The sequence below is a fragment of the Neofelis nebulosa genome, chromosome 17 (genome assembly GCF_028018385.1).
Source record: "Neofelis nebulosa isolate mNeoNeb1 chromosome 17, mNeoNeb1.pri, whole genome shotgun sequence".
Lineage (NCBI taxonomy): Eukaryota > Metazoa > Chordata > Mammalia > Carnivora > Felidae > Neofelis > Neofelis nebulosa.
Window position 1 is genome coordinate 2,310,656 of NC_080798.1, and position 26,425 is coordinate 2,337,080.

The following is a 26,425-nucleotide window of genomic DNA, read 5'->3' on the forward strand; positions in this document are numbered from 1 at the left end:
TACTTTATAATACAAAAAAAGACAAAAAAGTTTTCAACATTTATACTGAAAAAACATATATATATATATATATACCCACACACACACACACACACACACACGCAAACATATATATATCCAATATTAATTTTGACTCTGGCTACAAGATGAGTTTACATATTAGGTTTTGCAAGTCACATGTTTCTTTTAATATATTGTGGACGGACAACTCTCCATAGAGGCATACATAGAATTTAATCTCTTTCTTCTAACCAGACAATACAGTATTGGATAATCACAATTTAATGAACCTGCTTGGCAGGATGCTGAAATCCAATTTATCATAATTACAACAATTCTGCAATAAACATTATTTACATCTATTTATTCCAACGGGACAAAACTCCTAGATCTAGAGTTACTGTTGCAAAAGGAATGCACATTTACAATGTTGGTAGGTCATACTATATTGCCATCCTGAAAGACAGGAGACCGATTTACACTGCTGATGATCAAGTATGTTTGCCCACACTGATGCCAATAGTGGATATTATCCAAATGTTAGACTGAAATCCATCGGAAAGCCAAGAAATTTTGTTTTAACTTGTAATTTTCTGATGAGTGAGACTAAGAACTTTACAGATTGTCTTTACTCATTTGAACTCTGCAACTGACATGCCTGTTGTCACATGCCTTTGTATGTGTAATAGCTCTTTGTTCCTAAATGACTTGTCACATAACTTGTATTAGTCTGTCAATTGTCTTTCACATCTTTTGGGGGCCTTTCACCATTCTGAAGTTTTAGATCTTTGTATAAGCCAACTTACTCTCTTGCCCATGTCTTCTAGGACCCGAGTTAGGAAAGATTTCCTCTTTTTTAGGTTCCTAATTGGAAATGTTAACAACAATTTAAGTGTGTGTGTGTGGGTTTTTTTTTTTTTTTGACAGAATGGATAACCAATTGTTAAAACATAATTTCCCCCATAATGAAAAACCAGTCTTAGTTTATACCAAAATCTGAAATGCTAAGAAACCTATTTTTAAAATGTCCTGCTTGGTCATGATCTCACGGTCCGTGAGTTCGAGCCCTGCGTCGGGCTCTGTGCTGACAGCTCAGAGCCTGGAGCCTGTTTCAGATTCTGTGTCTCCCTCTCTCTCTGCCCCTCCCCTGTTCACGCTCTGTCTCTCTCTGTCTCAAAATAAATAAACGTTAAAAAAAATTAAAAAATAAAAATAAAAATGTCCTGCTTATGCTTGCCACATTAGCTTTCCTTGTGCTGTTTCAACTAGAACTGTCAAAGTAAACATACCCTACGGGGACTCTGTTGTGAATGACAATTTACAAACACTTTAACAGTACTGAATATTTCATCTAGAAAAACAGATTTCTCCTCTACTGACATATTCTCATATTTCAATAATTCCTTTTTACGTCTATTCATAAGTTGCCTTGTAGTTTGTCTGGTTTTTGAAGTGAGAGTTGCATTATGCTCGCAGAAATGATTAGAACTTTTTGTATATTCTCTGTGCTACAGCGGGGTTTGGCAGACTTTTTCTGTAAAAGGAAAGAGAGTAAATATTTGAGCTTTGCCTCAATACTGACTCAACTCTGCCATTGTTGAGTGAAAGCACCCACAGGAAATACGTGAACAAGTGAGTGTGACTGTATGCCAATAAAACTTTATTTACAGACACTGACATTTAAATTTAATGTAAATTTTCACGTCACAAAATCTTCTATTCACTTGTTCAACCATTTAAAATTTTAGACCATGGGCCATACAAAACCAGTCAGTGAGACTTTGACCGTGAGTCACAGTTTGCTGAGACCTGCTTTAGATCAGTTTAGCTTATCAGTTGACAGTTCCTTAAAAGTTTAATGAGTTCATAGGGGCGCCTGGGAGCTTAGTCGGTGAAGTGTCCGACTTCGGCTCAGGTCATGATCTCGCGGTTCGTGGATTCGAGCCCCGCGTCTGTCTCTGTGCTGACAGCTCAGAGCCTGGAGCCTGCTTCGGATTCTGTGTCTCCCTCTCTCTCTCTACCCCTCCCCCACTCATATTCGGTCTCTCTCTCTCAAGAATAAGTAAACATTAAAAAAAAAAAAGTCTGAATTCATTTGTGAGCTCAGGTGATTTTAAATAGATCAGATCTTTCCAAATTTTCTACGTCTTGAGTACCATGTCAACAGTTTTAACTTTGTGCATATAAATCTTGCATTTTTTTTTTATTGTTTCAGCTCTTTTGTTCCAAGCGGACCACTCATCCATGTTCTCTACACTAAGACTGTTCTCGGATAGTAAAGCTGAATTTCCTCACCAATAAAGTCGCATCACCTCACATTTATGCAGATGAGATGGAAAGCCACAGTTCTAACTCAACATTATGGAACCGAGTTTTAAACCACTGCTGGCCAAACCTCACTGACTACCTGTAAGCTACCTCGACGGGTGTCTCCTGGCCTCCTTCTATGCACTGTTTTATTCAGAGCTGACCCTGATGACTCTTCAATGTTCCCAAACAATGTTTTTTCAACACCTGGGATGAACCAGGCACCGTGCTAAGCACATCTTATGGATTAACCAGTTTAAAAGATCCCAATGCAAGTTTTTATATGAGGAGTGATCTATATTTACACTTTTAAAAAAATCAGGCTGACTGCAACGTGGAGAACAAACTCATAAAGGAAACAACAAAACCACACTGAACAGACAGAGGGGCCCGTGTTTGAACTACTGGAATAGTCCAGCTGAAATAACACTGAGACTAGGGGGACGACAGTGATGGTGGACCCCAGAGGAACCTGGGGAGAAGATCCACAGGACTCGATGTGGAAGGGAAAGATGGACGTGCTGTTGTCTCTCCATTATGAGTTCTTGGGTGAGCAAGGTGTGCGCTCTGCCTGAAGACTTTCCTGCTTTTCTTGTAGTTGTAGGATCTCTCTCCAGTGTGGACTCTTTTATGTTGATTAAGGTGTCCGATTTGGATGAAGGTTTTCCTACATTCTTTGCATTCATATGGTTTCTTTCCAGAGTGAATTCTCTGATGTACACTAAGGGACTGACGATGGCTAAAGGCTTTGCCACATGCACTACATTCGTAAGGTTTTTCTCCTGTATGACTTCTGCGATGACAAATAAGGGATGACTTTGTCTTGAATGCCTTCCCACATTCAATACATTCATAAGGTCTTTGGCCAGTGTGAAGCCTCTGATGTTGAGTACAGGATGAGTTATCACCAAAGGCCTTCCCACATTCAACACATTTGTAGGGTTTCTCTCCAGTATGAACTCTCTGGTGTTGAATGAGGTGTGTGGTTTGGCTGAAGGCTTTACCACATTCCTTACATTCATATGGTTTCTCTCCCGTATGAGTTTTCTGATGCTGTGCAAGGTGAGCCTTCTGGGTGAATGCTTTACTACAAACCTTACATTCATAGGGCTTCTCTCCAGTATGAATTCTCTGGTGAGTAGCCAGCTGTGAACTGATGCTGAAGGATTTACCACATTCCCCACATTCGAAGGGCTTCTCCCCAGTATGGATCCTCAAATGACTAGCAAGGTGTATATTCTGCCTAAAAGCTTTCCCACACTCTTTACATTTAAAAGGCTTTTCTCCAGAATGCACTCTTTGATGTTGAGTGAGTGATGCATGATGGCTGAAGGCTTTTCTGCAAACATCACATTCATATGGTTTTTCTCCAGTATGAATCCTTTGATGCACAGTAAGGGATGAGCCATACCTAAAGGATTTGTCACATACATCACATTTGTAGGGTTTCTCTCCAGTATGAATTCTCCTATGTTGATTAAGTCCTATGTGATCACTGAAGGCTTTCCCACAATCGATGCAATCAAAGGGTTTCTCCCCAGTGTGGTAATATCTCCAATGACGAATAAGGGATGTGTTCTGTATGAAAGCTTTCCCACATTCAATACATTCATAAGGCTTCTTGCCAGTGTGACATCTCTGATGTCTAGCAAAGGATGAGCCGTCACTGAAGGCCTTTCCACATTCGTTACATTTATAGGGTTTCTCTCCAGTATGAATTCTCTGATGAACAGTAAGGGATGAGCTCTGGGTAAAAGTTTTCTTACATTCATTACATTTGAAAAGTTTTTTTCCTGCATAAATTCCTGTATGTCTTATTACCACTGAATTTTTGGGAAAATTTTTAACTGAATCATGATTATGAACTCTCTCTTCTGAAATGTCCAAATGAAACCATCTTCCAGATTTGTTAAAAGTACGTTCTCTTTCCTTCGAGAGGATCTTGTTATGAGTGATTGTCTCTTGCCTGAATTGTGTCTCCTGACCTACCAGCTTCCTTTCAAACACACCCTCAGAATCCCAATTTTCTCTGAAAGTGGAACGCTCCAAATTAGTGTTTGAAGTTCTGTCTGTTACTTCAGCAAATGAATCCTGCTTTAGAAATAATTCCTGGGTCTCATGTATAGACTGTTGACCTGAAAGATATCAAGAAATAAATATCTCCTTTATTGTGTGCTAGAAAAAAAAAAGGAATTTGTTAAAAGGGAATTGTGAATGAATTCAGTGGTTGGTGAATTAAACCCTAATTAAACCACATAAACTAGGTGCCTTTAACATGTAAACATGGGGTCTACAAAGTATGTAAGTAAGCCCCAGGAGCCTAGGAGGGGCGAGTAGAAAAGAATTAAGTATTTGTGGAATCAGTTACATATTAGGGGAAAGGAACTAGGAAAACGTTCTGCAATCACACCACCTAAAAATTCTCTGGCATTCATTGCCTTTACTCTCTCTCCTGCCCTGTCCATCCTACTTCAATGTCAGAGCAGTCATCACATAACAAAAGCTATTCCAAGAAGCAAACCCAAAGCACAAAAAGGAGAACTTATTCTTTAACATTTACCACGATTATCTGAAGGGTTATTCCCCTACAACCAGAAAATGGTGTTTCTGCTAACCGCATCTTCTTTGATTAATTTTAACAAAACCTACATTACCAACTGACAGTGGAAGCTCAGTGGACATAGAATACCATTTTTACACCTACCTGCATGCTTTCATAGGCCTGACACTTCTCTGGCCATAGTTCAATGCACAGGACCTTGCAATTTAAGTTCTCAGTTTGAAGCAACTGTTTTTTACAAAAACAATGAGCGCTACCATTATATTTCATCACACCACATACACAACTGAACAAGCGTATGTCTTACCTCGGACTCTAACGCTTACGTGGAGGAGTGTATATGCCTGAAGTCCTTTTGTTAAAATCACTTAGCATGCACCCAAAATTTATGCATGTATAGTTATATCTCAATAAATACATGTAGACGAAAGTGGTAATGGAGAGATGATGCGGAGAGTCAAATGTCTGGGAAAAAATGATCTTAAAAAAGGGAAAATAAACTCTTTTTAAATGACATCTAAACACTAAAAGTTTTCCTTCTTAGATTGGTAAAGAGACAAAGATGCCTGCTTTTCCAACTTCTACTCAACACGGTACTGGAAGTTCTAGCCAGAGCAATTAGAAATAGAAAAGGCATCCTAGCTAGAAAGGAAGAAGTAAAACTGTATGTGTAAATGGTGTGGTCCCATATATACAAAACCCTAAAGAATCCGTGAGAAAAGTATTAGAGCTAATAAATCAATTGATCAAAATTATAAGATACAAGATCAACACAGAAAAATCAATTGTACTTCTATACACTAGAAATGAACAATCTGAAAAGGAAATTATGAAAGCGATTCCATGAAAGATAGCTTAAAAGAATGAAATATTTAGGAATAAATTTACCCAAGGAGGTACAAAACTGTATGCTGGCAACTATAAAACATTGCTGAATGAAATCAAGAGGACATAAATGGGAAGACATCCTATGTTCATGGATAGGAAGAGAGCAAGAAAGAAAGAAAGAAACTCAGACCAAATTTGTGATGTGGTACAAATGGGATGATATACATATTAATAAAAAGAAAAAACTATCAGGAAAACAAAAGGTCAACATAAATGAAGACTTCTATGAAAGCTTCGGTGAATAAAGATACCACCTGACTTAAACTACTGCATAGTGAGAAGAAACAGCATGTGCGAACTAACAGGCTACACAAAAGTGGGAACAAAATGTATCACGTTTTTGAGACAGGGTTTATATTCATACTATATAAAGGCAAGAAAATATGACCCAACAGAAATGTAGGAGATGAGTATAAAGACACCATTAACAGAATATGAACTCTAAATGGACTTAAATTTTTTTTAACGTTTATTAATTATTGAAAGACAGAGAGAGACAGAGCACAAGCAGGGGAGGGGCAGAGAGGAGGAGACAAAGACTCCGAAGCAGGCTCTGGCTCTGAGCTGTCAGCACAGAGCCCGACACAGGGCTCGAACTCATGAACCATGTTATTATCACCTGAGCCAAAGTCGGTCGCTTCACCAACTGAGCCACCCAGGCATCCCTGAACTCTAAATGGATTTAAACTGCCTATTTCTCAACACTACAAGTACTTGGGGAAATGCAAATTAAACGAAACCTCAATTTTCACCCAAGAGCTTCGCAAAAAGTAAAAAAATACAAAGTACTCGCGACTGGTGAAGATGCCTAGAAATAGGTATTCTTATATACTGTTCCAATGGTATAGCATTATATCCATGAAACTTTTTTTTAAAGAAAATGTATACTTTGATCATGTACAAACCGGACCACAGCTTATTATAGGTAAAAACAGGAAAAGACCTAAATATTCAAATATCCTTAACAGTAAACCAGTTAAGTAAATCATGGTGCATCTACTTATTGTTATACTAGGCATCCATCAAAACAATGATGTAGGGGCGCCTGGGTGGCTCAGTCGGTTAAGTGCCAACTTCGGCTCAGGTCATGATCTCACAGTTCGTGAGTTCGAGCCCTGCATCAGGCTCTGTGCTGACAGCTCAGAGCCTGGAGCCTGCTTTGGATTCTGTGCCTCCCTCTCTCTCTGGCCCTCCCCTGCTCACACTCTGTCCCTCTCTCTCTCAAAAATAAATAAACTTAAAAAATAAAAATAAGAATAAACACAAAAATAAACTCAAAATGGATAAAGGACCTGAATGTGAGACAGGAAACCATCAAAACTCTAGAGGAGAAAGCAGGGAAAAACCTCTCTGACCTCAACTGCAGCAATTCCTTACTTGACACATCCCCAAAGGCAAGGGAATTAAAAGCAAAAATGAACAATTGGGACCTCATGAAGATAAAAAGCTTCTGCACAGCAAAGGAAACAATCAATGAAACTAAAAGGCAACCAACGGAATGGGAAAAGATATTTGCAAATAACATATCAGACAAAGGGCTAGTATCCAAAATCTATAAAGAGCTCACCAAACTCCACACCCGAAAAACAAATAATCCAGTGAAGAAATGGGCAGAAAACATGAATAGACACTTCTCTAAAGAAGACATCCAGGGGCGCCTGGGTGGCGCAGTCGGTTAAGCGTCCGACTTCAGCCAGGTCACGATCTCGCGGTCCGTGAGTTTGAGCCCCGCGTCAGGCTCTGGGCTGATGGCTCGGAGCCTGGAGCCTGTTTCCGATTCTGTGTCTCCCTCTCTCTCTGCCCCTCCCCCGTTCATGCTCTGTCTCTCTCTGTCCCAAAAATAAAAATAAAAAAACGTTGAAAAAAAAAAATTAAAAAAAAAAAAAAAAAAAAAAGAAGACATCCAGATGGCCAACAGGCACATGAAAAGATGCTCAACGTCGCTCCTCATCAGGGAAATACAAATCAAAACCACAGTCAGATATCACCTCACACCAGTCAGAGTGGCCAAAATGAACAAATCAGGAGACTATAGATGCTGGCGAGGATGTGGAGAAACGGGAACCCTCTTGCACTGTTGGTGGGAATGCAAAGTGGTGCAGCCACTCTGGAAAACAGTGTGGAGGTTCCTCAGAAAATTAAAAATAGACCTACCCTATGACCCAGCAATAGCACTGCTAGGAATTTACCCAAGGGATACAGGAGTGCTGATGCATAGGGACACTTGTACCCCAATGTTTATAGCAGCACTCTCAACAATAGCCAAATTATGGCAAGAGCCTAAATGTCCATCAACTGATGAATGGATAAAGAAATTGTGGTTTATATACCCAATGGAGTACTACGTGGCAATGAGAAAGAATGAAATATGGCCTTTTGTAGCAATGTGGATGGAACTGGAGAGTGTTATGCTAAGTGAAATAAGTCATACAGAGAAAGACAGATACCATATGTTTTCACTCTTATGTGGATCCTGAGAAACTTAACAGAAGACCATGGGGGAGGGGAAGGAAAAAAAAAAAAAGGTTAGAGAGGGAGGGAGCCAAAACATTAGAGACTCTTAAAGACTGAGAACAAACTGAGGGTTGATGGGGGGTGGGAGGGAGGGGAGGGTGGGTGATGGGTATTGAGGAGGGCACCTGCTGGGATGAGCACTGGGTGTTGTATGGAAACCAATTTGACAATAAATTTCATATTTAAAAAAAATTTAAAAATTTAAAAATTAAAAAAAAAAAACAAATACAATGATGTAGAACTACACACATCAAGTTTCCGAGGACAAAAATGGAAGGAGAATTTATAAAAGAAATAATATATTAGACTACATAAGAATATTTAAATTTTTACAAAATTACAAAAAGGTCTAATTAAACAAAAACTCTTATTACTGTATATGAAAAAGTTTGAAACAATACATCAAAGAATTAGTATGCTGACATAAAAAAAAATCACTGGAACTGTTAAGAAGATAAGTTCTGTTAAGATAAGTTCTGGAATTGTTAAGACAAGAATAGAGAAATAATATAAATGAGGAACATTTTACAAAAGGATAAAGAAAAGAAACAAATGTAAAAAAAGTATTCAATCTCTTTCACAATAAAACAAATAACTTTCGGGAATAGTCTTTCACCAGATACTAAGCAGGCAATCCCACCAGCATAGCCAGTGTTATGAGAAAGCAATTATACCCAAACATCAAGTCATCCAGTCACTGCTTAGAGTTGCTGAAAGCAAACGAAACCTTCAGAGCCTAACAGACGTTCATACCCAGAGATGCAGCAATCTCAGAAAGGTATAGCTTCCACTTACATAAAGATACTGTTGCAAGTGTATATGTGTGTGTGTGTGTGTGTACATACATATATATATATATTTTAAATGTTTTTATTTGAGAGAAAGAGACAGAGAGAGAGACAGCAGTGAAGGGGCAGAGAGCCAGTGAGAGAGAGAGACAGAATCCCAAGCAGGCTCAGCGCTGTTAGCACAGAGCCCAACATGGGGCTCGAACCCATGAACGATGAGGTCATGACCTGAGCTGAAATCAAGAGTTAAATGCTCAACTGCCTGAGCCACCCAGGCACCCCACAAGTATATTTTTGATACTAGAAATGTGAAGTAACCTAATTGAGAGATGGGAAAAATGACATGGAATGCATGTGAAAAACATCTGTATGCGTGGCTGAATGTACATACTGTAATTCTGACTACATGAACGATACGTGTTATCATGACTTGAAGAAGTCTACAGTTGCTTTTTGTTAACATATTGTGATTACAGGCCATGGTTTAATATTGTTTCCAAACAGGTGATGGGATTACATTTTCTACAAATCATTTTCTTTTTTCAAGTTGTATTTATCTACCTATTAAATATTATTTTATTTATTTTTTTATTTTAGAGAGAGCAAGCGCTCATGCATGTGCAAGCAGTGGGGAGAGGCAGAGGGAGAGAGAAAGAATCTTAAACAGGCTCAGTGGGGAGCCCAATACGGGGCTCGATCCCATGACCCTGGGACTGGTTGCTAACCAACTAAGCCACCCAGGCGCTCCTCTTGTTTTTTTAAGATTTTATTTTTATAATCTATTTTTTAGAGTTTATTCATTTTTTTAAAGTTTATTTATTTTGAGAGCGAAAGAGGGAGAGTGTGCATTCGAGTGAACAAGGGAGAAGCAAAGAGGAGACAGAATCCCAAGCACCTGAGCCATCAGCACAGAGCCCAATGCAGGGCTCAAACTCACAAACAGTGAGATCATGATCTGAACTGAGATCAAGAATCAGACACTTAACCAACTGAGTCACCTGGACGCCCCTTAATGTTTATTCATTTGTGTGTGTGTGTGTGTGTGTGTGTGAGAGAGAGAGAGAGAGAGAGAGAGAGAGCACGCACGCGTACAAGCAGGGGAGGGGCAGAGAGAGAGGGGGACAGAGGATTGGAAGTGGGCTTGTTGCTGTCAGCACAGAGCCCAATGTGGGGCTTGAATGAACAAACCTTGAGATAATAACCTGAGCCGAAGTCATATGCTTAACCAAGCCACCCAGGCACCCCAAAGATTTCATTTTGAAGTGATTTCTACACCCAATGTGGGGCTCAAACCCACAACCCCAAGATCAAGAGTGGCACACTCCACCGAAATGAGTCAGCCAGGCACCCCTACCTACAAATCATTCTTTTTTTTTTTTTCAATGTTGATTTATTTATTTTTGAAAGAGAGAGAAAGAGAGAGAGAACAAGCGGGGGAGGGGCAGAGAGAGAGGGAGACACAGAATCAAAGCAGGCTCCACACTGTCAGCACAGAGCCTGATGTAGGGCTCGAACTCATGAGCCATGAGATCACGACCTGAGCCAAAGTTGGACACTTAACTGACTGAGCCACCCAGGCACCCCACAAATCATTATTTTCTGAAAAAATTTCTTTTCTCTCCCTTCTATATCAAAAGAGGAAGAGAGGGGCACCTGAACGGCTTAGTTGGTTAAGCATCTGACTCTTCAGCTCTGGTCACGATCTCATGGTTCATGAGTTCGAGTGCCGCATCGGGCTTTGCGCTAAAGGTGCAGAGCCTGCTTGAGATTCTCTCTCTTCCACTTTCTCTCTGGCCCTACTCCACTTGATCTCTCTCTCTCTCTCTCAAAATAAATAAACTTGGGGCGCCTGGGTGGCGCAGTCGGTTAAGCGTCCGACTTCAGCCAGGTCACGATCTCGCGGTCCGTGAGTTCGAGCCCCGCGTCAGGCTCTGGGCTGATGGCTCGGAGCCTGGAGCCTGTTTCCGATTCTGTGTCTCCCTCTCTCTCTGCCCCTCCCCCGTTCATGCTCTGTCTCTCTCTGTCCAAAAATAAATAAAAAACGTTGAAAAAAAATTTAAAAAAAAAAAAAATAAATAAATAAACTTAAAAAAATTTTTTAAAAAAAGAGGAAGAGGCCCTCCACATATATTCTTGCAATCCAATTTCTGCACCCCCCCACCCCCCGACTGAAACAAGGAAGCTACCAGGAATCAATCATCTCTGCCTCTGCAATGCCCTACCAGAAATTCTGCAAACTCTACTTCGTTCATTCACCCATAAACATGTCTCATCCCTTCCATTGGAGGAACCATCTACAACTTCAACGTATGCGTAACTTCCCTCCCTCTCCAACTACCTTCCAACGCCAAGCAGGATGGCACCCTCAAATAACTCTCAATTTGTGGGTCTTACAGGAGTGGATGCTCAATGAAATGAGTGGGCCATGTGATCACAGAAGATGGCTCAGAAGTACACTGGGGTCAGGACAGGGACGTGTAAGGGACTGAGCACCTCTGAGTGGCCAAGCAGAGGAAGAACATACGAGGAATGAACTATTACCCGGAGGAATGAACTATCACCCGAGACACAGCAGCAAAGAGGGAAAGAGAGTACTTTTGAAGCTCAGACCTCCATTTCCTGTCCAGACCTGGAGAACTCGGTGAAGTCCTGTGGGTCTCCTGAACCTCGGTGAGGAGCCGGCCCCACCCGCAGCAGCGATTCGGCCCAGGCCTGCCGCACTCACCTGACCCCAGGCCCTTTGGCAGCTCTCTGTCCACCATCCAGGGCTCCTTCTCTTGCTGCAGCAGAGAGACCAAGTTGGCCTTAGACACACAGGGCCCTGCACATGGAAAGACATAGGTTCTGTCACACACATGACATTCTTCTTTTCTATTAAAAAAAAATTTTTTTTTTAATGTTTATTTATTTTTGAAAGAGAGAGAGAGACAGAGTGCGAGCGGGGAAGGGGCAGAGAGAGAGAGAGGGAGACACAGAATCTGAATCTCAGGCTCCAGGCTCTGAACTCTCAGCACAGAGACCAACGCAGGGCTTGAACCCACGAACCATGAGATCATGACCTGAGCCGAAGTCAGACGCTTAACCGACTGAGCCACCCAGGTGCCCCTTTTATATATATTTTTTGAAGTTTATTTATTTGGAGAGGGAAGTGAGAGAGCACACACAAGAAGGAGAGGGGCAGAGAGAAGGAGAGAGAATCCCAAGCAGACTTCAAGCTGCGAGCGTAGAGCCTGACATGGGGCTCAATCCCATGAACCATGAGATCACGACCTGAGCCGAAATCAAGAGTCAGATGCTTAACTGACTGAGCCACCCAGGGGCCCCATGACACTCTTAAATCGAGAACCAGTTCCTTGGTTTTGAAAGAAAAGTGTTTAATTATAGTAAGAAGTAAAAAGGAAAGTGAGCAGTATGCGAGACTCACTGAAGACGATGCTTCAAGCACAATGAAGATACCAACTTCCAACTCTACAAATGTCAAATTCTCATCTTCAGAATCATGACAAAAATTTAGCTCAACACTTCAGAAGACCCCTCCGACCTCCACAATTCAAAACCAAGGAAAGGAAGTGGCGGGTCCTGAAGACGGGTCCAGATTGAGGAGAGGGACATCCTTACCTACAGACCCCAGGTCACTACGATTCTCCCACATCACATTCTTACAGAAACTCTTCTGAGCTGGGTCCAGGTGCTGGGAGAAGTCTATGGCCATGTTCGTGATGGTCACCAAGCCCTGAAACGGTACAAACACACTTTCGGATCAAACGGGCTCACAAGCCGGCAGTGGCTCTGGGAAGGTGTGTGACAGAGGCTGCCTGTGCCAAGAATTCTCACTCAGGTCCTGAGTGCTCCAGGTCACATAATGACAGGGCCTGGTCATACTGTATACGTTTGGGGGAAAAAGACAAAAATAGGAGAAGCTGTTTCTGCCATGAGTGATCTATAATCCTGCAGAGGAGGACGAACTTACACACAGTATGAATTTCCCAAGGCTGACTGAAGGTCTCCCCACCTTCAACATGCCCGACTCGACAAGCCTGCAGGTTTTTTCTCCCACATAATCTCTGATGACAAGGGAGGGCGGAGATCCTGCTCCAAGTTTTCTCACGTCATGGCATGTTGAATGTTTCTGGCATGTTGAATGTTTCTGATTGAGACACGCTGTTGTGTGGCTCATGACAATTGAACCGCCCCCCTCTTCTGCTGCGCATCGAGACCGCGTGCTCTTCCTTCTGGCCAGATCCTCTGTCTACAGGAAGCACCCTATTCAAATGGAAACTTCTCCCTAACTTACTGGACTCGTGGTCTCTCCCTCAAGAAGGGTCTCTTTAGGAAGGCCACTGTGTCTTAGCTCAGTGGTTGATCTCCTGACTTACCGGTGGCCTCTCAAGAAGAGCACCATAATCCAAGTCTTCCCCTAATATGGAGCATTCCAGACTGTGGTTTGTGAGTCTCTCCATGATCACCACCTGGGACAACTTTTCTTTACAGCTGTCCTTCTTCGCAGGTAACTCCTTGGTCTCTGGCCCTGCCTCCAAATCTGAAAGGCATTAAGAAACCGAACCTTTCTCCATTATGTAGTAGAACGAAGAAAAATTCCAAAATGTAATCAGAGGAATTAAGATCCTCAAAATAACATAATGTATTGAAAACTTTCTTTTTTCTTTTTTTAATTTGTTTTTTTTTTTTTAACGTTTCTTTACTTTTGAGAGAGACAGAGACAGAATGCGACTGGGCTAGGGGCAGAGAGAGAGGGAGACACAGAATCTGAAACAGGCTCCAGGCTCCGAGCTGTCAGCACAGAGCCCGACGTGGGGCTCGAACCCACGAGCAGTGAGATCATGACCTGAACTGAAGTCGGACGCTCAACTGACTGAGCCACCTAGGCACCCCGAAAACTTTCATATGACTAACCAACCTTACAATCCCATGTTTATGTAGCTTTAGTCCTAAAGGATACAATATGAGCTTTCTCACGTAGATATAAGATACCAGGTGGCTGATATAAACAAAGAGAGAAAGGAGGCTAAGGGAAAAAAAAAAACTGCTATACGATCCTTATTTCGGCAGTATTAAGTAAAACTCACTTTGACTCTTTCTCCATTTTTCCAGCAAAAATTTCTTCTGTCTCTTTTTTAAACAGTGCCTCTTTGATTACAATGCTAACTAACAAAAGTTCCAATCCCGGGTTTAGAAGTTCAAGTCTTCATAACCAACTAGAATCTCAGCAAGACATGAAGGATTGACAGAAGGGAAAAGCCATTGTTTTAGAAAATCCAGGGAACGTGAGCCAGTATGTTAAATGGAAAAGTTTCACAAAAACACCCTTCGAGCTCTCCTGTGCCACAGGACGACCCACGAGAGTTGTCAGAAGTTGTATCTGCACAGCCTGTCCTGTTCTGTCGATGCAAACCCTTCCCCTGAAATACGACTGGAACAAAGGTATCTTACAAGAGTCTCAATTCTTTGGAGATTACTGTCATTTCCTGCTGTGGTGACCTCCAAGAGCAGTCTAGAATTCCGATCTCTTGTCTTACTCGATCAATTTGTTCCAGAAGTAACACAGTAGTTGAAATACCCGTATCCCCACGTGATAGAAATATCATTACGGTATCTGTAAGACTCGTCCCCTGAATCAGAAGCAGTGCTCCTGTCCCCCGAGAGCCAGTCACCCAGCTGTCTGCGCCTGTCTGATGACAGCCTTCCAGACCCATCCCCTGGCCTGCCGGTCTCTCTTGTAATTCTAACGTTTCTGCCAAAGACTGTACTCTCATTCTGGTTTCCCTGGCTTCAAACTGGGAGGGATTTTCCTTCTTCCTCTTACATCCCTATTGATACTTAGCATACATGGGACAGCACTTTCTCCTTCACGTAAGCCATGGATATACACCTTACTTCTCATGCGACACGGTTAATTCCTTAAGAGCTTACAGTCATCCACCAAGCAGCATCTGATGGCCTCACTCATAACTGACAAAAAAAGTCAATGAGAGAAGTCTATACAAGAAGTAGCCTTTTAATCAAAGAGAAATAAGATAGTAAAAATGACACCGGAACCAGCCAAGGATTTTCCAAAGAACGGACATGATTATGTAAGCCTGAACGACAAAAGGTCTTAGAAGGAGCAAGGGAAAAAGGGGATCCAGGGCCGGAGCAAGAAGTCATGTTCGCAGGGAGGGGAGCAGAGGCGGAGAGGAGACAGGGGAGCCCGTGCTCCAGAGGCCTCAATGCTCCCCCACGCCCGGAGGCTCAGGAATTGCGTGCTGACCATCCTACGCACCTAGGGCCTGAGCTGTGAGCCGCAGGGGCCTCACCCCAGGAGGTCTCCCACACTCACCTGGGCCCCGGCCTCTTGTCAGCCTTCTCTTCACCATCCAGGGCTCTTTCCTCTGTTCCAACGAGGAGATCATATCGGGCTTGGAAACGCAGAGTCCTACGTACACAAGAACAGGAGGCGGTCATGCTGTGCGTCAGTGCAGACCCGAGGTGCGGGCCCCTGGGCCTGAAGAAAGGGCGACAGAGCAAGGCCCGGTGCTAAAGGAGCAGAGGGCTCTGAGTCAGGGCAGCGGCTGGGGGGAGAGGTGGCAGAATGAGGGGTGGAGGGACACCCTTACCCAGAGAGGCCAGGTTCCTGTAGTTCTCCAACATCACACTCCTGTACAGGTTCCTCTGAGCCGAGTTCAGCCACGCCCACTCCTCTTGGGAGAAATCTACGGCCACATCCCCGAACGTCACCAAGCTCTGGAAGGACAAAACCGCAGTCTTGTTCAATCAGTGCTCATGCCCCGACAGACTGGGCTTGTTATGGGCTGAGTTGTGTCCCCCAAAGTCATACGTCGAAGTCTAACTCCCAGTACCTCAGAATGTGATGGTATTTGGAGACAGGACCTGAAAAGGGGTTGTTAAAAGTTAACTGAAGTCATGTGGTCGGGCCCGAATCCACTCTGACCGGTGTCCTTGTAAGAGGAGGAAGCCCCACGAGGGAGGCAAGTGCACAAAGGGAAGACTGGACGGGGACACAGCAGAGAGGGCGGCCGGCTGCAAGCCAGGGAGAAGCCTCACAGAACACCAACCCCCCCGGCACCGTGACCTGGGACTTCCGGCCTCCAGAACTGACCGGGAAGATAAATGTCTGCTGCCCAAGCCTCCGGTCTGCAGGATTTTGTTACAGCAGCCTGAACAGACTAAGACAGGGGTCTAAGGATTACCTTCTCCTCATCTGGGGTAAGAGACTATACAGATAAGGAAAAACATGCAGAGAAAAGAGAAAAGAGAAAAACATGGAGGCAATTTTGTGCAGGTGCACACACAAGAAAAATGTGATGTCAATTCAGATCAATGAATACGGAGGCTCAACTGTCCCCATGTACAACGGGTGTCAGAGTATTTTTTGACACGAGGGCAAGCGAGGGGCCTGGATCAGCACAAGAATGGGGGGAAATAAATCTGAAGATGAACCTCAAAAGGCACAGTGGACTAAACCCCAAACTAGGTTCTAAGGATTTCTATTTCACTTTCAGTGCTCATTAGATGTGGAGCATTTGTGGTAAAAACAAAAAGTAAATAAATCCACTAACAAAATCCTCTTTTCCGTTTTCTGAAAGAAAGAGGAGTGTTTAATAAGAATGACAAGTACTACAAAATGCCTTTAAGAATCAAGGTGTCACTGGGGCACCTGGGTGGCTCGGTCGGTTAAGGGCCCAACTCTTAGTTTTGGCCCAAGTCATGATCTCACAGTTTCATGCGTTCAAGCCCCACGTCGGGCTCTGCACTGACAGTGCAGAGCCTGCTTGGGATTCTCTCTCTCCCTCTCAATCTCTGTCTCTCTCAAAATAAATAAAAGAAGAATCAAGGTGCCACCTTCGAGAAGCTGGGAAGTGTCGAGGACGAGGACATACCGAGGAGGTACATGAACACGTTTGTTGCTCATCTCATCCAGAGATGGTGGATTTTTATGTAGCAGATTTTGATGATTTCAGCACAGAATTCGGACACATTCCAAGGTATTTTAAACATTAATTTAATGCAAACTGTGACCCCAGCAATCTGTGGCTTTGGCTTCCCACTAGTGGCTGTCCTCTAGGTTTAGAGGGCCAGGGGCCCTGGCATTTTATTTTTATTTATTTATTTTTTTTAACGTTTATTTATTTTTGAGACAGAGAGAGGCAGAGCATGAATGGGGGAGGGTCAGAGAGAGGGAGACACAGAACTGAAACAGGCTCCGGGCTCTGAGCTGTCAGCACAGGGGCCCGATGCGGGGCTCGAACTCACGGACCGCGAGATCGTGACCTGAGCCGAAGTCGGCGCTCAACCGACTGAGCCACCCAGGCGCCCCGGGCCCTGGCATTTTAAAAGTCTATACTCAAGCCAATAAGCGAGCAAGTCCGATCACCCACAAAGCCTGAACCCAGACCGCAGCACACCCCAGCTCCCCAACTGTATGATGGAAAAATCAACAAAACCCCAGATTATGATGCGGACTAAATAAGGGAGCACAGGCCCAGCGCGCAAGGGCCACATGTACGTGAACGTTAGCCACGATGCTGCCAACCAAAGGGTGAGCCTTCTCGCTTACAGCTTCACGTAATTCTACTGGAAACAAAGTTCCTTGGAGGTGTGGTGTCTGTTGAATAATTTCTATCGTGCCCTCTTTGACCCGCACCATTTCTGAAGGTATTCTTAACTGAACTGTGTCAAGACAAGTCAAACGGGTTCTGTATTGTAACCTGCGTGAAGACAGTAACCTTGATGCATAAATCTCCTAAGTGGGAGGCTGAAAGGGCCCCCACCACAGAATACACTCGGGAATACTTGCAGGAAACAGCCCAGAGCTGCTTGGTGTGCTCTAAGCAAGCCGACACACTCATACACCCACCTGAGCGCTAGTCTAAAACGAATGCTGGCCAGCTCTCAACAACAACTTTGCGACAATAATTTTGCAAGCTGGAGCATCTGACTTGAAAGCAGAGGAACTGATTTGCTGGCTGAATAAGTAATAAGAGCGCTAATTCGGAGCACCTGGATGGCTCAGTCAGTTAAGCAGCTGAGCGTCCAAGTCTTGATTTCAGCTCAGGTCATGATCTCACGGTTTCATGAGTTGGAGCCCTACGTCAGGCAACGTGCTGACAGCATGGAGCCTGCTTGGGATTCTCTCTCTCCCTCTCTCTCTGCTCCTCCCCAGCTTCCGTGAGCGCTGCCTCTCAGAATAAAGTTTAAAAAAAAAAAAAAAGAGTGCTAATTTTGCTGAGCTCTCTTTCCCTGGGTTGTTCATATCCACGTGCGCCAGCATGTAAATGCCTTCAAATTCTGAAAACTGTGCAAGGCTCGGTGGCATCTTTGAGTATACTGAAACTCAAGCATTTCGAGGCAGGTGGGGAGCGAAATAAGCCAGACACAGAAGAACAAGCATTGCACGATCTCAGTTATATGTGAAGCTAAAACAGTCCAACTTACAGAAGCAGAGAGTAGAATGCGGGTGGCCAGGGGCCAGGGGAGGAGGAAATCCAGAGGTGGTGGTCAGGCGAACAAAGTCTCACACAGGATGAATGCGTTTTGGAGACGTAATGTATAGCATCACGCCCATAGCTAACAATACTATGTTGCATCCTTAAAATTTGCTAAGAGGGCAGATGTTAGGTTGAGTGTTCTCGCCACCAAAAATAATAATGTTGACGATGATGAGGGCAGGAGGAAACTTTGGAAGGTGATGAATAAGCTTATGGCCTTGATGGCGGGCACGGTCTCACCAGGACACACTTTCCCTCAAACTCATCAAGTTGTACACATTAAAAATGTGCAGCTTCCTACATGCCAATCATACCTCAACAAAGTGGCTTAAACACAAACAAAAATCCCTTTCCATACAAATATTTTAAACTGTGTTCAAAGATACAGGTGCTTGGACATATGCTACTGCTCTGCTTTTCTTCTGACCTGATTCTAGAAGCCGGGTTCTCATGGATTCCAGCCTTACAGTTCTAACTACACGCTCCCTCCTTGCACTTCTTTATTTTCTGGACATTCAAATATTTCAAAAATCTTCCAGATATCTTTTAATAAATGAAACGAATTACATAGAATAGAGTACATGAATTATACACAAATTACAACACCTTTTTAAAATCTATAGTATCTTTACAGCATCTTTACAATAACTTCATAAGTCTGTTGGTACAAGAGAAAATGGTGCCCATTTTTCTAGCCTTTGTTACTACTTGGTCATCGGTAACAAAACCGGAATTGGGAGCTCCTACAAAGAAGAGTGTAAGTTCCAGTATTTTCTCATATTTGCCAACTGGGTTTTTTGGGGTTTGATTTTTCTTAGTAAGAAATGTCCCCTTCTCCACCTCTCTACTCCTATGTTCCAGAGAGACCTAACACTAATAGTATAACCTTCCAAGTAAGACATTGTCTCAGTTTATACAGACTGCCCTTTATGTACAGAATCAATGGCTTCAGTTAGTGCTGTGGTCTGAATGTTTGTGTCCCCCCAGAATCCATACACTGGAATCCTAACACCCAGTGTGATGGCATCTGGAGGTGGGGCCTTTTGGGGGTGCTTTGGTCATGAGGGTGAACCCTCTCAAATGGGCTGCGTGTCCTTATAAAAGAGACCCTAGAGGGCTCCAGAGCCCCCCATGTGAGGACACAGAGAGAAGGCGCCAGCGACAGAACAGGAAGCGGGTCCACATCAGGCACCACCTACAACCTGCCAACAGCGTCATCTTGGCTCTTCCCAGCCTCCAGAACGTGAGAAATGAATGTGTGCTGTATAGAAGCCGCCCGCTCTGTGTTGATCTGTGAGCACAGCCCAGAGTAAGAGAGCCAACAAAGGTCTTTTACTGTAAACAGCAACAATTATCGCTCACAACACTTGTAATAGTCCAGACACAACTCTGAACTTACTCAACCCCCACAACCCTGAGGGTTGGTACTATCACCATTCCCCTTTTACAGATGAGGAACAGAGAGCTCTAACTTGCCCAAGATCGTGGAGTCAACTGCAGAGCCAAGATCTGGAACCCAGCAGTCTGGCTCCATAGTCCACACCCTTAACCTCGACATCAGGGATCAGCAAAGTCTTTCTGTAAAGGGCCAGAGAGCAAACATCTTAGGCCAGACACCTTCTGTCACGACTCAACTCTGCTCTTGCAGCACGAAAGGTGCCACAGACGATACCTAAACCACAGTGCTATGCTGCGAGGAGGTTTTGTTTATGGGCACCAGAACATAAACTTCTATAATTTCCACATGTTATGACATACTGTTTGTCATTTTTTTTCAATCACTGCAAAATGGGAAGACCATTTGTAGCTCACAAGCTATACAAAAAGAGGTGGCGGGCCGGATTAGGCCAGTTTGCCAACTCCCGTCCAATGGATACATTAACACACATCATCTAAGGCGCTGGTGTGTACATTTCTAAACCACCGTGACACACGAGGGTGCTGAGAGCTAACACTTCCTGAGATCTTGCCAAGCGTCAGGCACCTTTACTCTGTTCTAGGCACTGTATCTATACTAACTTAGTTAACCCTTACAAGAACCATACTAGGCTGGTGCCATGATCATTCCCTTTTTTTTTTTTTTTTCCCAAATTTTTTTTAACATTTATTTATTTTTGAGACAGAGAGAGAGCGCAAGCAGGGGAGGGGCAGAGAGAGGGAGACACAGAATCCGAAGCAGGCTCCAGGCTCTGAGCTGTCAGCACAGAGCCCGACGCGGGGCTGGAACTCACGAACCGCGAGATCATGACCTGAGCCGAAGTCGGACGCTTAACCGACTGAGCCACCCAGGCACCCCAGATCATTCCCTTTTTTTACAGACGAAGAAAACGTGGTCGATTAAGGTGCCTTAAGGTCACACAGCGATCCAGTGTTAGAGCTAGCTTCCGAACCGAGGCAGCCTGGCTCCACGGTCATCACACTATCACGCCTCTATTAACAGGTTCCACAGTGACATCAGCCATAATGCTGATGACAGTGAAACAGGATCCACAAGGCAACACGGCTCTCAGATAAAACAAATTTTCTTCAACTCATGTCCGGGTCAACCCACTTCATTCAAGGGGACACAGCACTCTCTCAAGTGTGGGGGTCATGTTCTTACTCCCGTTGTTAGCGTGCAGACTTCCAAAAGGGTTTTGATATGTCACACTACACCATAGAGAAAACATCAAGATACACCTGATACAAGAATCGGACCCGGTGGTCTGACTCTTAATAAAGACGGGACAGGGATTAAAACAAACAGAAAACAAAAGCGATGCTATCCTTACACAAAAATACTTTGTATTAATACGCTATAGGAAAAAATGAACATAAATATTCTATAAGAAAAAATGCATTAAAGAGGGTTTTTTTTTTGGTACAATTCAATTAATTTTTAAGGTACATGAATGAAAAACTGGTCATTTTGGGGGGGAGTGGTGAAGTCTACTCCCCCCCCCATACCCTAACAGAAATTCTAGTTTTTGAGGCTCTGCCGCTGTTCCATCCAAATACAGCTGCTGAAGTATTCCAATTTCGTGTAACAAACTTTAATCCACAAAGTAAGAAAAAGTTTTAGGAATGTATTCATAGGAAATACTCAGGGATGAAGCGCATTCTCAGGTATAAAAGTTATTATCATGCTACGTTAAACAGCAAAACATCAGCTACAAGAGAAATTTAAGACTTATTCACACACTCCCCCACCAAATATTTTCTGAATCCAGCACTGGGGTGAAACTGCCAACAATCGCTGTCTGTGTCATATGTACTCAGAGCAGAAAACCAGATGTATTAAGTAAATATATAGTGCGTTCAAATGTGCTAAGAATTAAAAAAATAAAAAGAGTAAAGTGCGGGGGGGGGGGGGGTGCCTGGGTGGCTCAGTCGGTTAAGCGTCCAACTTCGGCTCAGGTCATGATCTCACGGTTCGTGAGTTTGAGCCCCGCGTCGGGCTCTGTGCTGACAGCTCAGAGCCTGGAGCCTGCTTCGGATTCTGTGTCTCCCTCTCTCTCTCCCTTCCCCTGTTCATGTTCTGTCTCTCTCTGTCTCAAAAATAAATAAAAACATTAAAAAAAAAAAAAAAAGAGTAAAGCGGAGAAGAAGGTGTGAGGAATTTGGGTGGGAAGCTCTGGAACTGTCGACAGAGGGATCAGGAAAATGAGAAGGCAATTTTTGAGGAAGCAAAGTATGATGAAGGACAGTAAATGTCAGAGGTCCAGGGGTGCCTGGTGGCTCAGTCAGTTAAACATCTGACTTCGGCTCAGGTCATGATCTCACAGGTCATGAATTTGAGCCCCACGTCGGGCTCTGTGCTGATAGCTCGGAGCCTGAAGCCTGCTTCAGATTCTGTGTCTCCCTCTGTCTCTGCCCCTCCCCTGACCGCTCTCTCTCAAAAATAAATACTTTAAACAAAAACAAAAAAAAAAGTCAGAGGTCCAAAAGTCCAGAGGCAAAGTCATGCAGGGCCCCGTCAGTACGTTAAGGATCTGGCCTTCATTCAGGGAAGCCACCGGAGGGTTCTGAGCATGGAGTGACACAGCAGTTGGGACACACACACACACACACACACACACACACACACTCCCTGGTTGCTACACTGGGATACACTGCAGGAACACATGTGGGAGATGTCACAGAAGCGGAGTCAAGGGGCCAACAGTAAAATAACCACTGAGGCTGTGATGGGGGCAGTGGGCATAATGATAATCATCAGATTCTGAATACAATGTGAAAACCTCAGGGTCGAATACAATGTGAATGTGAAAACTGCACTGACAGGGTTTGCCACAAGCCAAACATGGGAGGCAGAGAAAGAGAGGAGATAAGAATCACCCCTGAGTAACTGGGAGCATGAAACTGCCACTGGTCTGAGACAGAGACAACGGTGGGAGCAGCCAGTTTGGGGGAAATCTCAGAATTCGGGTCTGAATGTCTTGGGTCTGAGTTTTCCGTTGGACATTCAAGAGGAAGAGTCAGGTTGGATACACAGGCCTGGAGCTCAGAGGAGAGGCTGGAGCTGGAAAGGCAAATATGGGAGAAGCCTGCCCGTGGCTGGTTTTTACAGATGAGAACTGACCTCCTCAGTAGAAGGTGTGCAGGTGGACTAGGAGAGCCAAGAACACAGTCCCAAGGCATGCCGACAGGTGTAGGTCAGGGATATGGGGAGGAACCGGCAGTGAGAACAGAGCGGTCAGGGAGGTGGGAGGAAAGCCAGATGTTGTGCCCTACAAGCCAAGGGAAAAACGGGTCCCACCAGAGAGCAAGGGATGAGCTATTTCACAGGTTGGCAGCCAACTGCTTTTGTAAATAAAGTTTTATTGGAACGCAACCCGGCCCATTAATTTATATCTCATCTGTGGCTGCCTCAGATGAGTGGAGTGGAGCTCTAGAAAGCAGAGAGGAACAGCTACAGCAGTTACCATAAAACCTAAAATATTTACTACCTAGCCTTTTACACTGAAAGTTTGCCAATTGCTAAGCTACTTCAAAAGCCAATGATAATGGGGGCGCCTGGGTGGCGCAGTCGGTTAAGCGTCCGACTTCAGCCAGGTCACGATCTCGCGGTCCGTGAGTTCGAGCCCCGCGTCAGGCTCTGGGCTGATGGCTCGGAGCCTGGAGCCTGTTTCCGATTCTGTGTCTCCCTCTCTCTCTGCCCCTCCCCTGTTCATGCTCTGTCTCTCTCTGTCCCAAAAATAAATAAAAAACGTTGAAAAAAAAAAATTAAAAAAAAAAAAAAAAAAAAAAAACAAAAGCCAATGATAATCAAAAAAAACTGAGGACGGGGGCACCTGGGTGTCAGTCGGTTGAGCGTCTGACTCTTGATTTCGGTTCAGGTCATGATCTCACAGTTCGTGGGATCAAGCCCTGCTACGGTGCAGAGCTTGCTTGGAATTCTCTCTCCCATTCTCTCTGCCCCTTCCCTGCTCACGCTCTGTCTCCCTCTAAAAAACAAACATTAGGTTGGGGCGCCTGGGTGGCTCAGTCAGTTGAGCATCCGACTTCGGCTCAGGTCACGATCTCGCGGTCCGTGAGTTCGAGCCCCGCGTCGGGCTCTGGGCTGATGGCTCAGAGCCTGGAGCCTGCTTCCGATTCTGTGTCTCCCTCTCTCTCTGCCCCTCCCCCGTTCATGCTCTGTCTCTCTCTGTCTCAAAAATAAATAAACGTTAAAAAAAAAAAATTAAAAAAAAAAAACAAAACCAAACATAGGGGAGGGTGGGTGATGGGTATTGAGGAGGGCACCTTTTGGGATGAGCACTGGGTGTTGTATGGAAACCAATTTGACAGTAAATTTCATATATTAAATAAAATAAATAAATAATAGAAGATCTAAAAAATAAATAAATAAATAAATAAATAAATAAATAAATAAAAAGACGGTAACTGGGCACTGCATTTGGTAATATGGAGATCACTGGTAACTTGCTTAGAAGCAGCTTGGGCGGGACAATTGGAACCCAGTGCATGTATGTATGAGCTGGCTCTCCTATTTGTGAGACACAGATGACAGACACAAACAAAACTATGTTAGCATTTTAAGAAACCACACAATCAAGTGAGAAAAAGACAGCCTTCCATACTGCGCCGGTGCTGCCCTTCCCTCTCCCTTCAAACTCTGGCTCAAAAAATCACCTCCTTTCCCGACCCCCCACCCTCCCCTTGGGCAGGTAGGAGCCAAGAGCTCCTCCAGGCGCTCTCACCTGCACTCGGCTCTCACCTCTCACCTGCACTTGAGGACCTTGTTTGCTTCCAGGACTTTCCACAGGTTGTAAGCTCTTGGAGAGCAGGGACTGGGGCTTAGCCATCTGTTTCTCCAGGGACTGGCACAGAGCTGATACCAAACAAACCAGGTTCGGCACAAGCTACTGTCGTGCTTGCCCCAAGGAGCACCTGTGGGCTCCATCAGGGTCCCTCGGAGAGAAGCGGCCCAGCGAGGGGCTGAGTCACTTCACCAGTGAAGAATGAACACTAAATGGGATGCAGAGAAAGCAGGGTGGGAGGCCCTGGGCTACCCCTGCAGCCCACCACTCACCAGAATGTGAGGAAATGGGAACCAGCTCCCAGGACAGGCATCTTAAACTGAAAACTTGTAAAAGAAAATAAACGTTATTAAGTCCTGAAAAGCAGGACTGCATTTCCGAGAGGAGGGAGGAAATGCCAACTCACCCGAGACAAGGCTTTCAGCTCAGGTCCTGTCCCCGCGGCCTCCTGCTTCTGCCTCCTGTCCTGGAGAAGCGCAGGGCCTCTGGAAGGCAGAGCTGGGGGAACAGAAGGGAGTAGCCAGAGGCCGAGTCTACACCGCGCCCCTGACCACCGGCGTGGAATCGGTCCCTTCCTGCTGAGTCTTAAACCACAGCCATCAATCAATCGGAAAGGGCTTCAACAAGTGCAGAATCGAACGCTCGGGCACGAACAGGGCAGCACTAATTTGGAAGGGGGTGATCTGCCTACTACTACTACTCTCCCCGGGGGCTGCCACGGAGCGGAGAAGGGTTCCCCTCTCTGGGAGCATGAACTGCGGAAGTGTCCGGCTAGGCTGACCCGGGGAAAGTCAAGGTCCTTCCCTGCACCGCTGCTTGATGCTCGGACTCAGGGTAAACTTCCAACCCGGTGGGTTCCTCCGACCTACCAGCCTAGAGCCTAGGGACAACCACTCACCCGCATTCGGGCCCCAGAAGCCCCTGGCCCCACGATCTCGCCCTCCCCGCCCTCTGAGGGGGATCGCTAGTCCCCGTCCATCAGGCCCGACCACCTGTCACCCTCACCTCGGTTCTCAGGCCCCGTCGTCACCGCTCCTCGCTGGCTCTTGGACGGGAGCCCATTCCTCCCGCGCGGCCTTCCCCGGGCTGGACGGACGAAGGCAGTCGGGGTCCCCGCAGTCCGGCCCCGGCCCGCCCCGGGCTTTGTGCTGGGGGCGCCTCGCCGCGGCGGGGAGTCCTGCCCGCGGGACCCCGCGCTCCTACCCGTGCCCGCCTCCCCCTGCATGTCTGCGCGGCGCGCGCGCTCGCTCCCCCTCCCGCCCCGGACACGCCCGGCGTCCAGCCGGCCCCGCCCCGCCCCGCGCCCACCCCGGCCGCCGAGACCCCGACACCGCCGGGCCGCACCAACCCGGGCCGCGGGCCGCTGCCGGAAGTGGGCGTGTGCAGCCACCGCAAAGCGTCCTGGGAAGCGTAGTCCCGGCCAGCGCCGCGGCAGGACTGAGCGGAGAGCAGGCTGCAAAGCTCGGGCCCTCCCTGGGCCTACACAGCGTCCGTCAACCCTTCTCCGGGCCGGCCGCTTCCGGCTTTTCCGGATCGCGGCCCCCCGGTGGTTATGGATGCCCGACCCGGGCCTGGCCGGAAGTGCAGGCCTCCCGGGGGACTGACAGCGCCCGACGGGCT

General features: G+C 45.3%; 1 protein-coding gene and 1 long non-coding RNA gene across 6 annotated transcripts in view; one reads left to right on the forward strand and one right to left on the reverse strand.

The window, feature by feature from the left end:
* LOC131499485 (uncharacterized) overlaps positions 1-2,318 on the forward strand; it is an 11,571-nt gene extending 9,253 nt beyond the window's left edge. For all 3 annotated transcript variants that reach the window (XR_009255903.1, XR_009255902.1, XR_009255901.1), the window contains one exon: positions 2,216-2,318. This is a non-coding gene — a long non-coding RNA (uncharacterized LOC131499485). The remainder of the gene's footprint in view (positions 1-2,215) is intronic.
* Positions 1,216-26,395, reverse strand: ZFP28 (ZFP28 zinc finger protein). Of its 3 annotated transcripts, none has more exons than XM_058707479.1 (8): positions 25,811-26,387; positions 25,212-25,303; positions 15,672-15,798; positions 15,395-15,490; positions 13,434-13,597; positions 12,676-12,790; positions 11,783-11,878; positions 1,216-4,442 (listed from the first exon to the last, which is right to left on the reverse strand). In XM_058707479.1, the coding sequence occupies exons 1-8, from the start codon at positions 26,028-26,030 to the stop codon at positions 2,743-2,745; spliced, it is 2,610 nt and encodes an 869-aa protein (XP_058563462.1). In that variant the 5' UTR covers positions 26,031-26,387; the 3' UTR covers positions 1,216-2,742. The 3 variants fall into 3 exon arrangements, with proteins under 3 accessions (XP_058563462.1, XP_058563463.1, XP_058563464.1); XM_058707480.1 differs by lacking the exon at positions 25,811-26,387 and adding an exon at positions 25,078-25,131; XM_058707481.1 differs by lacking the exons at positions 1,216-4,442; positions 11,783-11,878; positions 12,676-12,790 and adding an exon at positions 13,194-13,320 and having other exon boundaries at positions 25,811-26,395.
* Between the last annotated feature and the right edge of the window lie 30 nt (positions 26,396-26,425).

Coding starts and splice junctions, on each gene's coding strand:
- ZFP28 (XM_058707479.1), bottom strand. CDS start 26,030: ATGCAGGGGGAGGCGGGCACGGGTAGGAGCGCGGGGTCCCGCGGGCAG. Junction 13,598..15,394: donor GACAAGAGGCCGGGGCCCAG/GTGAGTGTGGGA, acceptor AATGCCTTTCAG/ATTTGGAGGCAGGGCCAGAG. Junction 11,879..12,675: donor TAGTGACCTGGGGTCTGTAG/GTAAGGATGTCC, acceptor TTCCATGTGCAG/GGCCCTGTGTGTCTAAGGCC.